This window comes from Tyto alba, unplaced genomic scaffold (genome assembly GCF_018691265.1).
Source record: "Tyto alba isolate M040663 unplaced genomic scaffold, T.alba_DEE_v4.0 Super-Scaffold_9, whole genome shotgun sequence".
In the NCBI taxonomy this organism is placed as follows: domain Eukaryota; kingdom Metazoa; phylum Chordata; class Aves; order Strigiformes; family Tytonidae; genus Tyto; species Tyto alba.
Window position 1 is genome coordinate 22,401,676 of NW_024881330.1, and position 16,849 is coordinate 22,418,524.

General features: G+C 38.5%; 1 protein-coding gene across 2 annotated transcripts in view; it reads right to left on the reverse strand.

Annotated features, from left to right (window-relative positions):
- Positions 1–1,420: 1,420 nt before the first annotated feature.
- FZD6 (frizzled class receptor 6) overlaps positions 1,421–16,849 on the reverse strand; it is a 30,635-nt gene continuing 15,206 nt past the window's right edge. For both annotated transcript variants that reach the window (XM_042786178.1, XM_042786177.1), the window contains exons 3-7: positions 11,372–11,568; positions 7,912–8,929; positions 5,584–5,732; positions 3,899–4,327; positions 1,421–3,425 (exon numbers count right to left, since the gene is read on the reverse strand). In XM_042786178.1, coding sequence (XP_042642112.1) covers positions 3,269–3,425; positions 3,899–4,327; positions 5,584–5,732; positions 7,912–8,929; positions 11,372–11,568 — 1,950 coding nt within the window. In that variant the 3' untranslated portion in view covers positions 1,421–3,268. The remainder of the gene's footprint in view (positions 3,426–3,898; positions 4,328–5,583; positions 5,733–7,911; positions 8,930–11,371; positions 11,569–16,849) is intronic.

Genomic DNA, 16,849 nt, shown 5'->3' on the forward strand with positions numbered 1-16,849 from the left:
ATATTTATCTTATGCTCTAGGTAAACGTTACCCATTTTCACCCCCCCAAAAAATCTAGCAAAATAGGACAGTAAAATACAGCATACACAACAAGTACCATAAGCCTACTGGCTTATTGGTAATTTCAGGTGCTGTTTATATCACAAATCAAATAGGATTTAGTATGTTAAATTAACCTTGTCCTTTGAAAGATTTTATAAGCAACCTGAAAACTCAGTGTAATGCAAACTTTGAAGTCATTTATGACAGATCTATTGAAAGAAAGAAGTGAAAGACCATTTGGCATACATATTTTAAGGCTTGAAGAAGCTGTCACTATCCTTTATTTTAGCTTTCTGCAAACAAAAGCAGAGAATAAGACTAAGATCAATCTTTTAAGTTGTTGGATTTATAGTGCATCTCTCAGAAGGTAGCCAGTCTTGATTAAATGACTTCAGTTGTTGAAGATGTTCCAAGTAAGAAGTTATCCTTACAGTTTAAGAAAAGCCCTTTTAATAGGAATCGTCAGTTTTCAGTTTTAACTTTGGTCAGATAACAAATGAAAGCAAGTAACTCCAACCCTTTTTGTTAGAGAAACAGTGTACGAGTTTCTCTACAGTCCACTCCTGTAAGGCAGTCTCTTCCATACCCTGACTCACCTCTGCACCTCTTACCGTCCAGTTTCTTTCCCCCATCATTTTCGTGGTCATTCAAATAGCTGTTTAACTTTCCAGTTACTGCTTGGGTACTTCGAGGTTAAAGCATCCAGAGATCACAATCTCTGTAGCCGTAAATGTCACCTTGGGAATTCACAGCCCGTACGTTATTTCTGGTACAGCAGCTCTGGAACACACAACTGCTACAGTCTCAATGCCCCACTGATGCATTGCACTCCCAATGAATGTTATGATTACTGCTTAGTATTTCACAGTTCTTTGAAAAGGTATCTATTTTTAAGCCCACGGTATTGCCTTAAATACAAAGTAATTTTGAAGTTATCTTTTTTAGAGCAGTTACCACAAAAGCATGACTTTTTCTGAACTACCTCAAAAAGGTAATAATATTAAATAAATTAAAAATGTATATCAATATTTTAAGAAGGCTGCAGCAAGAGCATAGTGTGGAAATACAGATTCTGTGTAATCTAAAGAAGGTCTTCAACTAGTGGTCGTGAAAGAAAGAATGCTCTAAACATTAGGATGAAAGAACTAGTTCAGTTTCTCACTTTTTCATAACTGTCCGCGTACACGTGAACAATTCCCACCATTGTTCTGTCTCAGTTTCTCACTTACACAGGAGGGATAAAAACATTGCAACATTTACTGCCACACACAGCTCTAAGACAAAAATACATTAAAGTGTCTTAGGTGCAAAAATACTACAATGATAGAGCAACACACATCCTACATCTAGTTAGTAAGAAATATCAACTCAGAAGCTCTTACTATACAACAGTATATTTTATTACTAACAAAGACAGTGATAACAAAACTACTGAACATGTGTATAAAGTTACCCGTTTACAAACATGACTGCAAGAATGAAGGATGCTTAGTGTGCATTTTCACAGGAGATTTTTCAGATCTTTCTCGCTGTCCTTCTCAGCAGCAAGAACTCTGTATATTTTTAACGGGGAAGTGATAAAAGGAATAGCATGTCCTATTTAAGGCAATAAATTATAAATGCTAAAATGTAGATGCTGTAATATAAAGGTAAATACATTTCATTTTTAATACACGACAGATAAAACAAATAACTTTGGTTTATCAGAACTGTAGTTCCTGTTGATTCAGCATTTACATGACCTTTGCACCATGCAATTTTGCTTGATTGTTCAAAGAATCACCGTGAATGCTGCCCAAATTGGAACACAGTACATTCTCTGCGTAATATCGAAATATTGAGAAATATTCTTATTAGTAATCAAATGCAAGATACGGTCCTACAGAACACTGACATTTAGGTTTAAGAACGCAGCAAAATCCTGGCTCCAAATTATCTCAAATAATAAATCACATTGACTTTATTGGAGCCAGCTCTTCTTAAGAGCCAAACGATGAAATTCTTATCCACATCAGTAGTACTTGCTCTTGAGAACCACCTATTGTAAGAAAGGCTACACGTATCAAGGCCTTTTTGATTTAAAGAAAATCTATTGCTGTAGCATATAGAAAATTAAGCTTTTTAGAAAAAGTATTAAGGTCTTCTTTTAAGTAAATCTATTGTTAAACAAGCCTGCATATTAAAAACTCAACAGTTCATTTTCTGCAAGATATTTCCCTACAGACTTTAAAAATATTAAGTTACTTGCATAGAAACAACGTGAAACCTGCCCTTCCACTGCAGCTCGGTACAAAAGCCCGAAGGGTGTACTTCGGCTTCTGTGCTGCGAGGGCTCTCAAGTGTTCTCTTCTTTGGCACGAGGCACCGGAGCACCGCACGGGGAGGGGCTCCCAGAAGCGTTTTTCTGAGGCGGTGCTGCATCCAATGCAGTGTCCCTGCGGCGGGATGCACGGGTGTCCGACCGGTCCTGGCCCCGAGGCACGGAGTGCGGGGCGTGCTGCGCACCGAGGTCCAGCCCGCTCTCCTGAGAACTAAGCAGCACTGTCCGGTCACCACAGGACTGATGACTTTAGTAACGACCTAACGGAAGCAGGTTAACTTTACCAAGTTTGTACAATTCATACAAAAGAGTAGTTCTAAATATTGACCTTATGCAGTCAGTTATTTACAGAATTCATTTTTATGTACAAAATAAATCACTGTAATTCCAGATTCTTTTTCATATTCAGTGTACAAGCTACCATAAACCAGTGCTATAATCGATACATCATGACACATAATTTAGAGAACATCTGTGTATCCCTTATTTAAGTGATACTGCTGCTTAAGGCGCAGTAAAAAAAAAAGAAAAATCAGCAAGTTTTGAAAAATATTGAAGATGCCGAAGGAACTTTTATGCCTTGAAAAGTAACAGTGCTTTCTAAGCATTATTTTAATGCAATTCATTACAAAGTGATTTTTATATTTGTTTCTCTTATCTTTTTTCTTAAATTACTGCTAGTCAATCCAGCCATGTCCTACAGAACTTCAATTTCCATTATTCCTGGATAGGATTAAATATAGTACATTATTGCTAGTTGTCCCCACAACAAAACTTACATTTTTTAAGTGCAAAGCAAGATATGTGTGTTTTTCAATAAGGCACAGAATATCCATTACTTCCAGTGTAACACAGACGCCATATCAGTTTTATACATTGAAAATGTTCATATAAAATTTCAGTCTTTCAAGGGTTTGAACTATTTCCTGAATCCAGCTCTCTTCTGGTATCTGAAGCTGAGTAGACAAGTAGTGATACAGAAGCTGACTGTGAGATATCAGGTATTTGAGAACAGCTGCTTTGTAATGGAGAAGATTCAATAAAATCATTTTTAGGCGTCATTCTGTAAGTAATGAAAAATAAAACACATGGAGTCAATTTTAAGCACAGTACATTACACTGGAAAAAATACATTTTTAGCAACAAAATTATAATATATCTTAAGCTATACAGTCCTGTATACTTTCCCACGCTTAGGGTCACCATTGTGCTTTTTCTGACTTGTCACCTCTCAAAATGATTGCACTGCAGCCACGGATTTCTTGAGGGTCACTGTTCAATAATACAAAAACATCCTACAAGCTGAAGCTCCAGCACTCAACACTTAAAAGGAAAAGAAGAATCCTACAAAAATATAACATAGCCCATATGCTTGGCCCTATGGAATAGTTTGTAAGAATTACAGTACTCTTGACAGTTACTGGGGGTTAGTCGCACACTGAGAGAATACTGATTCTTTAGAGAAGTAAAAATAGAGAACTTAAAAATAGTAGTAATACACATAAACAAGCAAAAGATTGAGTTAAGGAGCCTTACCTCCCTTCACCTACTCTCTTCATGCTCTCAGCCAAGCTACTCATATCACATGTGCTATCTGTTTTGTTTCTTTTTTCCACCTGATCCACTGTCAGCTTGGAACTGGATAACATTTGATCTCCACTGTTTTCACCTTCCTCAACTCTTTGGGCTGATGTTCCATCTGCCTCTATCTCCTTCTCAGATGTCTCTGGAGAGGTTTTAATTTCTGCAACAGTTTCTTGGCTTAAGTAATCGTGATTAGTGATTGCTACTGCAGAAGTTCCATGATTTGTTGTGCCACCCGTACTAGTCCCCATTGACTTTGAAATCACTTTCAGTCTGTGTGAAGTTGATTTGTAGTGCTTCTTTTTATGTTTAACTTTGGAATTGTGCCTCAGGAAAAATTCGCATGATTCTTGCAGCACTCTTCGACTCTCACTGATCGGACTGAAAGAAAATACAAGCATGTAACTGAATGAAGTTGTAACGTAATATAGCTTCGTACACAGGAACATGAAAAAACAGCAGCCAACGATGCCATGTGAGCTGGGAGTTAATGAACGTGAGGGAAAAAACGGCGTGTGAAGAGGAAAAAAGTCTGATCATAATGGCTCCAAAGAAATTATGCTTGTGGACAATTAAATAAAGCAGATTGCTACATTTCTTACTTCTGCAAGTAGGTCTAATGACTTCAGTAGATTAATCATCTAAGAGAGGAAAGCAGGATTAGCTCATAAACAGCCGTATTACCAAATTAACTTTATGTAAAGTAAAACTCATTCGGGTGAAAAAGACATAAGCATTACAAAATTGACTTAACTCTTTTTAAATTCTCATAGCTGAGAGCAGTTCACATCTGAAACGCAAGAAAAATTATACAGGAAATGGGAAGACGGGAGAGGGAAAGGAAGCTATAAGCTCACCGTCAAGGAATGTAGATGTGAAATAAAAGGAGCTTAAGGACTGCTGCCTTGGGAAACCCAAAGAAATAGAGAAATCTGAAAAATCACTATAATTTATGAGTAACACAGGTAATCTAAAAAGAAATAATCAAGGAATAAAAAGGAATGGAAAAAATGTCAACTAGAAGAAATGGAGATGATATTTATAATCTGTTTAAATCTACAGATATAAGTTTACTAAAATTAAGCTAAAAAACTGAACGATTCTGTTTCAGAAAAAAAGTCACAGTAGGTTAATACAATAAAAGTGATACCAAGGAAGGTTTAATGAAAATTAATTTTAAAGTAAGAGAAGCCTGGCAGAGGAGAAAAGTGGAGGATGTTGTTATTGTATGGTAGTAAACACAGCTAAGTCCAGTGCCAAATGAAGTAGTCAGAACATGTGAAAGGATCTAAATTGATGGCTGAAGTTATCTTTCCTCATTCAGCTGGAAACCAGAGACCTATTAGCCAATGCTGAACACAACAATAAGTCATTTGCTCTATGAAAGAGAACAAATCAGCAGAGGAAAACATTTTCTAGCTTCTAAGAATGTTGTTAAAAAGTCATTGCGTATGTAAAACTTCCAGAGACTCCAATGGAATTTTGTTGATGCCCATATGCAGCATTTAGATCCCAAAAAAGAAAGGATCTAAGGACAACACTTTGATTACCGAAGTTATATTTAAAGAAACATGTCTGAAATCTAACTTATCTTAAAGTATACACTTCAAAAAACAGGAACGTAAGATTGTTCTTACTCTCTTTTGCGGTTTCTGTTGAAGAAATTGGCCCATTCAGAACAGGTCTTTTTACTTCCCACCCAGAAGACTGGAGAGATGCCAACAATTAATGTCAGCAAATATTTCATCAGAAACAAAAATATTTCTGGTCTTGCTAGTACCTTTGCCTAGAAGACAAGAAAGTTTAATAAATGCAAAGAAGAAAATATACTTGTTGATTTATTTTTTAAATGCAGAAAACAAAAAAAAATATGCAAAAGAGACTTTCTTCTTATGGCTGTTGTACTTTGTTGAGGCTTGTGCTGCAGACAAATGTTAGACATGTACAGTCAGGTCAGACCTGGTTACTGTCTGCAGCTGAATACACAGAGAGGAGATTAGTCAGAAGGAAATATTTATCTTTTAAACTGAAAGATAATTTGGGGGGGTAACAGTATTAGTAGCCATGCTCTTCAGCGATAGTTTGTATGTGTAAGATTTATCCCTTCAACTCAAAAAGAAACAGTAGGTGGATGAGTTGGGAGTTAATCAGATTAGACAGCATCTTCAAAAAGCCACAGGGAACTACACTGTAGTTTTCTGTTTACTGCAAAATTAATCCACCTATTTGCAGAACTGGAGCATAGGAGCCGAGACATTTAACTCAGTAAGAGATTATTCTTCTGCTCTTAATGCCGCAAATTTGATTTATGTTACCTGGCTTATCTGCCAGTCCCATCTATGAAAGTCACTATTTTTGTTAGCCAGGTAACACTAGCTACTTAAACTGAAGTTTGTTTTTGTTTGGTTTTGATCTAGCCAATGTAATAAAAGTCTACAAGCTAGCTCAGGTAAGCCAAGGCCAAGCATGCCACTTTAAGCTACTCCACAGTTAGCACACACTGTTTATTTGAGGGACAGATCCCAGTAAGTATGCCTTTGTGTAACATTCCCTGTTGCTGTTTACTTTTTCCAATGGGTTAATTAAAGGCTGAGAATATGCGCTCTTTCTCTGTTACTATGCCAAGCTGTTATATTTAAGCACTACAAAACAAGTTCGGGTTTTGTTTTCTTTTTTTTTTTTTTTTTTAAGTGTTTTCACTTGTGTATCTTGGACCTTTTAGGCTGATACGGAGCTCAGCGTAAACCCCACTCAAGACAGAGTAAACTTGTTAAGAACGGTAATGGAAGTAAAAATAACCAAAAAAATCTATGAGCTGTGCTACTCTCAGCTTACAGTGACTTCAGTATACTGGATATAGAGGACGTTTAAGAATATAGAAGGATCAAGCCTTATCATTCCATAATGCCTGTTTCTATTCCTCTTTTTAATGATAGTTTATTGCAGTAAAAACAGAGATGGTAAGTGCAAAGCAATGAAAGATGACATGAGACACTTGCATTTCTCTTAGTGATGGTGCCTTCTTCTATATTTGTTCTTAAATAGAAAGAATCAAACCACAAGTTACTAGCTATTGCAGGGAGTTTTATGTACTTACAAGAGATTGAATCCATAGAGAGTACTGAACATGGGCAGATTTACTTTAAAAGCCTTTCCAAGGAAGTTATTTTTTTAAGAGTCAAATGTTAAATACAAACACCTCCACACTTTAAAGTGCTGTTGGGTTGTGCTGTTGTTTTTATCTTTTGTTGGTTTTGGTTTGTTTTTTGTTTTTTTTTTTTGGTTTGGTTTGGTTTGGGTTTTTTTGTGTGTGCGAGTGGGGTTTTTTTTTTCTTCTTTTTTATTTGCTTGTTTTTTTTAAAAGATTTCTTCACATTACTGAAAACAAACCTGCAAATGATAGCTATCATGGCAAAAACATACTGGAAATTAATTTTGTAATTTGAAGTATTTTACACTTTTACAGTTTGAAGAAAAAAAAGATGGAAGTGGTTTTAAACCTGATTGTAAGTAACATTTTAAATCCAATTTAGACTCAGTTTTCAAGAATCATTATTTCAGCTTCAACTGAAATTGATGAAAAGTCACCTCCTTAGGTACATTGATACTGAGCTAGGCACCCAAACACTGAGCAACTACTTTTAGGTACCGATACTGTGAAGAATGATCCTCCCCCCAACGCAATTTGTAACATGAAGTTCAAATATCATAAAGATTATATACTCCCTTTAGAGCTGTGAGTTGGAATTTAATTGCTGAGAGCAATCAACTTGATTAGTGAAAAATTTCAAAGCAAAAGTATCATACCACTGATTTTGACTTAAAAAGCAATTAATCGCTGCGCATTCTTGAACTGGTTACTTATTGTGAATATAAGTTACTAACTGCATAGCAGATATAGTGATGCATAAGTGTTTTTGTTAATTAACTTTCCAGTGTTATTTATAAAGGAAACTGCTACTTGCCTGATAAGGGCAAGGAATATGGTACTGGTCACAGTGGTCAAACACCCAAGTGGTTTCCCAGATCTTCCGGTTCACCAGTTCATAGACATAACATCCAAGAAGTGCTACAAGTGGCACCAAGTATAAACCACTAAAAACTCCAATTCGGATCATAAATTTCTTCAGCTTCTCCTGGTTTCTGCCATCATGCTGGATGACTTGCCGCACATGATTTAAAGAAATAATACCAGCTAAAAGAAGAGAGAGACCGAAAAAAACACAAAGGCACAATGGCAAAAGCACGAAGTACAGAGAGGCATCCAGATCGTAGAGACCCACAAAACAAACTCCACTGATATTGTCCCCTTCAACTTTGTTCATTGCAAGGAGCATAATGGTTAGAAATCCAGGTATTCCCCAGGCAACTGCGTGGAACCACATGGCCTTTTGGGCAATAGCTTCACAGCTCCATTTTCTTCCTGCTGCAAGGAACCAAGTGATTGTAAGAATCACCCACCATATAGTTCCTGCCATAGTGAAAAAATACAGAACCATGAAGAGGACAGTACAGGCCTTGTTTTGGGAGCCAAGAACAACCGTTTCACCAATTTCTAATTTATCATCTGCCTCATTACAGGCGGTTCTGTTCCCAAGTAAAAATCCAATAAAGTACATTAGAGATACTATGCTGTAACAGACGGAGTAATATATGATTGGCCTCTCTGGGTACCTAAACCTTTTAACATCAATCAGAAAAGTCAGGAATGTGAAGAGCGTAGCACAAAGACAAAAGATTGAAACGATTCCAATGAAGCTTTTCGCAACATCCAATTCATAATTTTTGAAGTACATATTGGGACACGGAGGTGCACACTGATCAATTCCTAGAAACTTGTAGCCTTGTCCACTGGTAGTGTGTAGGTGTCGTGGACACCAGAATCCATAATCCCTTCGGGTCTGGCCTGGGGTCTTCTGAGTTCCATGTATGTTTGTGGTTACAGGAGCAGTGGCAGGAACAGTCTCATCACAATTGACTAGTCTACATAAATAAACAGAAGAGGAAATATCTTAATACCCCCCATTCTCAACTACAATTATTTCTAAGAAGTATGAAAAAAATCTGATTCTAAGCACGCTTAAATTTTATAGAAACTGCAAAGTGTGCATTGTGTGAAAAAAACCTGGTGGCATTTTAAAAAACAGACTTCAAATTTTCATTTTAGAAGACTATTCAAACACAGCTATTTAACTGTTGTTCTCTACCTGCTGTTTTATTGCTTATGAAACACTATTCGAATTGCAATTGTTCTTTTGGAGCCTTAAATTCTACTAAACTTTTACATATGTACATAAAAACATTTACAGGTTTTTTTATAATCTGGATAACAATACACTGTTGGAGACAGCAAGCGGTCTTGTCAAAATGCAAGCTTCAACCAAGAAACAACAAAAGAAGGCTGACAGTATCTAGAATTAACTGATGACTAGTATACAATTACAGTAATTTTTTGTGTTACAGTGATATTTCATTGTCAACAATAATAAAACTACTTAACTGAAAAAGGCAAAAGCAAAGATAAGCATTGTAAAAAAATATCACTATTTTAGCATTTTTTTTTTCTAGCCCATAATGTTCCTTTAAAAATTGCTCAAGACAATCACTTGAGGGTTTACTAGGTCACAATATGTGACCTTTTTATATGATTAATATAGTATTTGCAGCATTGGACATATCTTCAAACTAGATTATGTGAGTACAACTTAAACAGGTATGGTCTTACTCAAAATGGGATTTATATGCATTCTGAGTTTAAGCATATATTTAAAAAGAACAAGTTTTGCATTCTAGCTTTTAAAGTAAGATTCCATTATCTCAAAACATTCATTGCCAATGCTATTACGAGTCCCTCACTATCAGTTTACAAGCTCAGCATGAGCTAAAAAACCATTCAGTTACTTTGTTTCTCTGCATTATCACGCTGTCCAAATAAATCCAGCCTAATCATTACAAAAACTGCCTCTGTAGCTGATTCTTTCACTAATATGGGCCGGGCCAGTAGGCACGGGAACAGTGCGAACTTTATTCACCCATGTCTTAATAGGTATTATGCAGGTCTGTAAGAATACAAGAGTGCAAATCTCAGGATTCCAGTTACTGCCTGTCCTCAGGCCAGCTCCATTTCCATGGGCTCCGGCAGCAGGATCTCTGCTGTTGTAAGAACATCCTGCATTACATGGACTTCTCTGGACTGGCTACTGCGGAGACATCATTTCACATACCAACAAAGCAGGTTCATTTTCAGTAAGTGCTAGCAGTAACAGAGTAATTTAAAGCTGCAGTAATTACTGCAGAAACGTAGTTTGATTTGAACTGTCATTTGAAAGATATATTGAATAACTGGATTCACTTTAATTTTCCTAACTTTCCAGAACAATTCTTGAAGACATTTGCTGCGCTCAGTGGCACTACTGTTGCACAGAAGTTCACACTAGATGGGAAAAGTCAATTGCCTTCTTGTTTTAAAACGCCACAACTTCAATTTTTCTGCAGAACTAAAGGAAATGGCATTAATGTTATATGTTATATTCACTCCAATATGGATTTCTACCAGAGATCATGGCACAGGACTAGTCTCCCAGCTCTTCCTCAGTTCTATCACAGGTTGGCAACTGTAGGGGGGTTAGAAAAATGATCTGAGTTTCCACTCTGCTCCTTTCCAGTACTTCTTGCCCTGATGTGTGTCAACAAACCCCCCCACATCCCCCATCTGTCCTTAATAATTTATAAATATCTGCAGTTGAAGGTTAGAATTTCAAGATTACATTGGAGTGTTTTCAGTGGTCTCCATTTAATATATATAAACCCATCTTTCCCCCAAATGTAGTATTAACTGTCTTCTCTCTGGAACAGACACGCAAATATCTTTGAGAAAAAGGTGACATTTTAAATAAAGAAACTTTTGACAGGCAGTACAAGAAAAGCAACCCAAGGTTGAATTTGCACATTGAAGCGGAGTAAGATAAGGCTTCAACTGTTTAATGCCCTGTGTCCATTTGAATACAGAATATTTTATATTTCGTTATTTTATTGGCAATTACTTATAAAACCCCCATGAAGTAAATATGATCATGCCTAGTTTAGAGATCAGAAACCAAAGCAAAATCTATGCTGTAACATTTAATATTCTAAATTTTTAAAAACTTATAGGAAAAAAGTTTCTTTTTGCAGAGATATAAATACTGAAAAGAACTGCTGCAGAACTTTGTTGCAAAAAAGTCACAAGCAGGAAACACAGGTCATCATCTGAATGACAAAAAAGTTTTAGTAAGAGAACAGTCCTATGCATAAGCACTGTAAGGTCACCGGTGACAAGGAAGCTGCAGCAAGGTGGTATTTAACACTGCCTCAGATTTTCAACTTATTTTAGGTCAAATACGAAAATATCACACCCACCAGCTGCCAACATGAAAAATACCCTACCTGGTACATTCCAGCTCTTCAGGCCAGGTGATTCCAAAAGTGTCCATCAACTGCTTACAGTCAGAGTACACCTTCTCACAGAGGCTTCGACAAGGGTGAACCACGTGAACTTGCTCCAGGCAGGCAGGGACAAAGGCTTTGCACAGAAATGTGTGGACGTCTGGTGAACAGTGAAGATTCAAAAGCGGGAGAAAAGGCTACAGGGAAGAAAAAGACTTTAGTAATTCTAAAAAGATAAGGCATCAAAATTAACTTCCATCACTATGGCTCATACTTGATATCCTGTAGGTTTGAAAAATTGCTCTTCAGCAGTTGTGAAAGAACAAAAGTCGATGGTCTGAGCAGTAAGAAGCTCTGTCAGCACTGCTAGCCCAGCCCCTGCCCCAGGACCATAGCCAATCTGTAACTACTCAAACCTGATTTTTCCTATCTGACGATGTTAAGAATCTGAAGGGTATTATGAAAGCCCAAGATTTTTTAAAAAATAGGGTAAAACGTTAAGTTCCTACATTCACCAGTCAGCTTCTAAATAAGTACCCTGAGATTTTTAAAGGTGCGCCTGGTCCTTGTGATTCCTGCTAAATGGTATTTTCAGTCCTAAGTGATGTGCTGCACTCATCATCTTCTCTCAGACTAGAGAGGTTTGGGGTTTTTTGATTAATGAGGTCCAAAGATCATTATTGCTCGTTTTTGAAACACTGCATTTCAAAATCTCAGCATGACTGAGAATTTCTCTACCTGTACTACTAAACACCAGGCAGTAAATAACTTATGACTCTTCTTACTGGAGAATTCATAGAATGAAATTTAATGCAAGTTCTTTTCCCCTCACTTCATTCAATCCAGTATTTAAAGTCAGACGGGCTTCTAAGGTAAAAACCCCAACCTTCCTTCTCTACCCTTTTATCAGATTTATTATTAGGGAAAATTATTTTAGCCCAACTACTGCCATGTGTGTGAACTTCAGACAAACCAGAGGTTGTCAGTCATTTCTGCAAGCGCTGCGTCGTTACCCGGGCTGCTTCTCGAAGGAAGCAAGCGACGACACGCTAACGGCATCGCCAGGAGCGCTCCTGCCCTTCTGAGTGGGCCGTGAAGAGAAGGGAGCGGCGGTGCGGGGCGGGGGGGGCGCTGCGTAAGCAGGCCCGCGTGTCAGCAGGCACGACCAGAAATACAACCGAAGCAGCCAAGCAGGTGTCGGCGACCCGTCGGTGGCGCTGGGCACGCGGAGGCCGGGCCGCGGGCCGGCTCGGGCCGTGAGGCGCCCGGCCTGCGGGGCGCGTACGCGGCGCGACCTGCGTAAAGGCGGCCGGGGCGGGGGGGGGTGGTGGTGCCGGAGGGGTCGGCTCCTCCAGCCCCCTGGGCGGGCCGGCAGAGGCGGCCCAGCGGCGGGAAGGGAGGCGCGTGCGTGTGCCCACAGGCTCCGAGCCCGCTGGGCCTCCCGCGAGCCGCAGCCTCGGCGCCGCGGCGGGCGGCTGCCCGCCGTCCCCTCTGCCACGCCAGGTACGCGTTCCTGATCCAGCGCAGGAGAGTACAACGAGCTCATTTAAACGCCGTTGGGAGGGAGCTAACCCGCGGCTGAGGGTGAAATCCACCTGCAGGGGCACGCCAGCCTGAGCCCTTTTGAAGCAGGCTTTTCGATGAAACGCTTCTTGTATTTCAGGAAAAAGAATCGCCGTGTCACATGTAAGTTAGTCAAACTCATGCATCAGGAAAGCTGAAACAGTGCTTCACACGCTTTGAAATGTGCTGACGAATAGGGGACACTGCACAAAATTTTCAAAACAGGCAAAGTTTTTAGTAAGATTTTTATTTAGGAAGAATTTTATTTAATTCTTTGCCATTAACAGCCACATGTCTCAGATATTCAACCAATGATTGGTAAAGTAAGGATTAACTTCTGAGCCCAGAACAGGTTCCTTACTTTTGTCAGCTTTTAAGTATCCCAAGTATATATACAGCCATACCCAAAGAGCAAGTCTTACTACTCAACATGGAGTTTAAAAGAAAGGATCTTTCTGTAATAAACATAGGAATGTGTGGGGAGGGAGGGAGGGGAGAAGATAAGGCAGAGCAAGAGTAACATAAAAATGCTTTACAAAAAAACAAAAAAATGTTGGCACTACCCTTCAGAGCATTCCGGCTGCGTGCAGCATCTGCAGATGCCATTCCAGCTCTCCGTATCTGCTCTGGGGCTGCCCTGGCAGGAACCCAAGATTTTGAGTATTTTCTGACAAGGAGAGAAGTATAGGTCTGGTGGAATGTGCTCCAGTTCCATGAGCTGGATTATTTCCCAAATGCCACATGGCTTCACATGAAAAAAAAGCCAGGAGTTAACCCTAAATGAATTAAATTCCCTCTGCATAATAATGAAGCTTGTTTTCTTTTCAATTAAATTTTGTTTGTTCCAATGGTTAATTTATGCTAGCTCTGTTCTTCCTGGAACTTAGGATAAAATAAAGATATGAGTAGTCATATACAATTCCTATAGAAATTGAGTTTTTTTCTGAAATTAAGTCTTGTAGAAATCGTCTTGTTATGAATTCTTCCTTTTTGTCACCCATAGTTCACCTCAGTTGATAAAAAATAAGATTAGTGTTCTAGAGCAAGTTTTGGGGTGCCAGTCAAGAGCTTTTGCAGACTTTGGTAAGACAGCAATATTTTCTCTGGAAAGTAAGAATTTTTAAAAAACAGTATTCATATCTATGAAACTAACTTTGTCTACAGAGGTATTTTACTAGCTATTCTGGTAAGCAACTACCAGTTTAAAAATAGCTTTTTCCAACATAGCTAATAAGGCTGCATATTGTAAGCTTGTTCCCCTGATACAGAAAATTAGTATAAAGGAAGCAATGTCTGGGGAGGAAAGTCAGGACATAAAACCAACCTCTGCCATTCTGACAGGGTTTCTGTTATATGAAGATACTTTAAAGCTAAAATATCATAAGAACCACTACACAATAATACTGTGTACTAGAGGTACAGAACGACACATTTACTACAGCATATTGACACTGGCTAAATATTCTTGTTTAAAGAACAGTATTGTATTTAAATGCAAAACTACCTTAACAGATAAATACAAAAATGCAGAATACTAGGAAGAAAGCTATGCTCAGCCTGCAGTGTAATCAGAGTAGAAATCCAAGGACTCAACTGCCAAGAATAATTGTTCTAACAATATTTCTTTCAGCTTGCTAAGAATATTTACCTTTTGACACCTGGAAGCACAAATAAGTTAAAAGCAGGAAGTCTGATGTTCTGAAGACAAAAGCAGATCTTCTGAGTCAGACCAAATGTGCATTTAGCTGGCCATCCCATTCTCACCCCAGCTGGTAGCAAAGAGGATGTAAGACAAGCTGACATCCCTCCCAGTTTCCTACAATCAATGGTTTAGGAAACCAGCCACAGGTTATTCTACCACCATTGTGTTGAAAAGACACCGACAGACCTCCTCTCTGCCTAGAATACATCTAGTCCCTTTTTCAATCATTTATGCTTATACCCTCTGTAAAATACTACAGCAGTACATTATATTGCATAATTTAATCAGGCACTGCTGAGAAAATACTGCAGTTTATTTGTTTACTGTAACTCCTGGTTTTGCAACCTAGTTTATGTTTTGACAAACAGCTAATGGATTACTCTCTCCTTTTTCTGTGTCATTTTGCCATCCTGCTATAATTTACATATTATACATTAGCACAATAATGTTATAAATCTTTCTTTCTATTCCTTTCATAATATACTTTGTCTTCTATTTGCCTTGACTACATTTGAACACTGACCTCACATTTCCACAGTGACAACAAAGACTCTTTTCTGAGTGACAGTAACTAAGATAATACCGTGCCTACCTACTCATTTGGATGGTGGGGGTTATTTTTCCCCATATTCATTACTCTGCATTTATCAACCCTAAATCTCACCTACCATTTTATTGTTCAGTTGCATCTATCACAAGACCTTTCTGCAACTCTTTAGTCGATTTTGTTTTCTCAGCAAATGCCCTATTCATCCCTCTTCTAGGTCATTTACGAATTAGCTGTGTATCAGAGGTTTCAGTACAGGTGACTAGGGGGGAAGCACTCTTGTCATTTATTCGGTATGGGACAGAACTACCAGCTAATGATTTAATACTCTTCATTGTGAAAAAAACATTTATTTATTCCTACTTTTCTTCTCATACTTTAGGCACGCATTGGAAAAGAATGTCCTCATTGGGTTACCAACATACTTTCTTTAAAAAACATAGCTTATGACCATGTCAAAGCCTTTTGGAAATTGAAGTATAATATACTGGCTGAATCACCCCTTTCAACAAATGTACCGAGTCCCTCAAAAGACTCCCATAGATTTTACAGGCAATGAGTTCCTCCAACCAAAAAAACCTCTCTAAAATCTAAAACTTCACCTCAAGTACACACAAATGGTATTTGTAAAATACTGATTTATTTTCAGAAACTGCCTACTTTTACCATACAAGAACAGCAAAAGAGGTAGTGAATTGTGCCTGGAATTCTGCTAACAATTAGGTATCTTTAAATGTGGGCTTCGCTTCCTGCTAGTCAACTTGGAAATGTTTTATTATAGAAAAATAATAGGTCTGCATTTCCTGACGGACCATAAAAGCAAAATCTTACCAAAACCAAAAGTATTTGCTCCTTCAGCTGCATGGCCTGTAAGCAAAAAGTGTAAAGCTGAGATCACAAGCTCACTGACACTAAGAATCAGTGGCTTCAAGGCTGCATTATCTGGACCACAGGTGTCGCAACCACCAACCATTTTTTACTCAAGTGCTTAGTAGGGTAACGTGCATCCATGCTGATGTCTGGGATCATGCATCCAAGTCTGGGATTAAACTCAGAATCTAGTACCACAGTCTTCTCTTCAGGAAGTTCAGGATCTGCAGGTGGCAAATCACATGAAAGAGAGACTTCCAGGAAACCAAGGCACTTGGCATCTCTAGCATTAGCAACCACAGCCCTGTCACATGAAGAATAGAGATGAAAACCTGCAGATTTGGTGATAGCAGTGCTAAAAATAGAGTGAAACCAGACTCTTTTAAAGCCAAGAATGGAGCCCCACAAAGTCAACATAAGTCCTAAAATATAAATTGTCATCTTCTTGCCAATGGGAAACAAAACCCAGTAAATATGAAGCAAACTAGAATACAGTAACAATCTACCAAAAAAATCCCCCAACAAACTAATAGCAACTGTAAAGCCAGAGATGATGTAGTCTGGAACAACAGGAGAGGCACTGCCTCACGAATAGCAGTGAAGAACTGAGGACTGTGGGATCCAAACTTTCCACTGCATTAGTGCAGAGCACAAGAGGCACATGCCCTGTACAAAAACCTCCCAGTGCAAAATGGTCTGAACTGAACGCCATGAAGCAATCACCTACCCACTGCCAACTGGGAATACAGTCAGTCAAAGGGAGTAGAACATCACTAGCCAGTGAGAGGAGTATCCT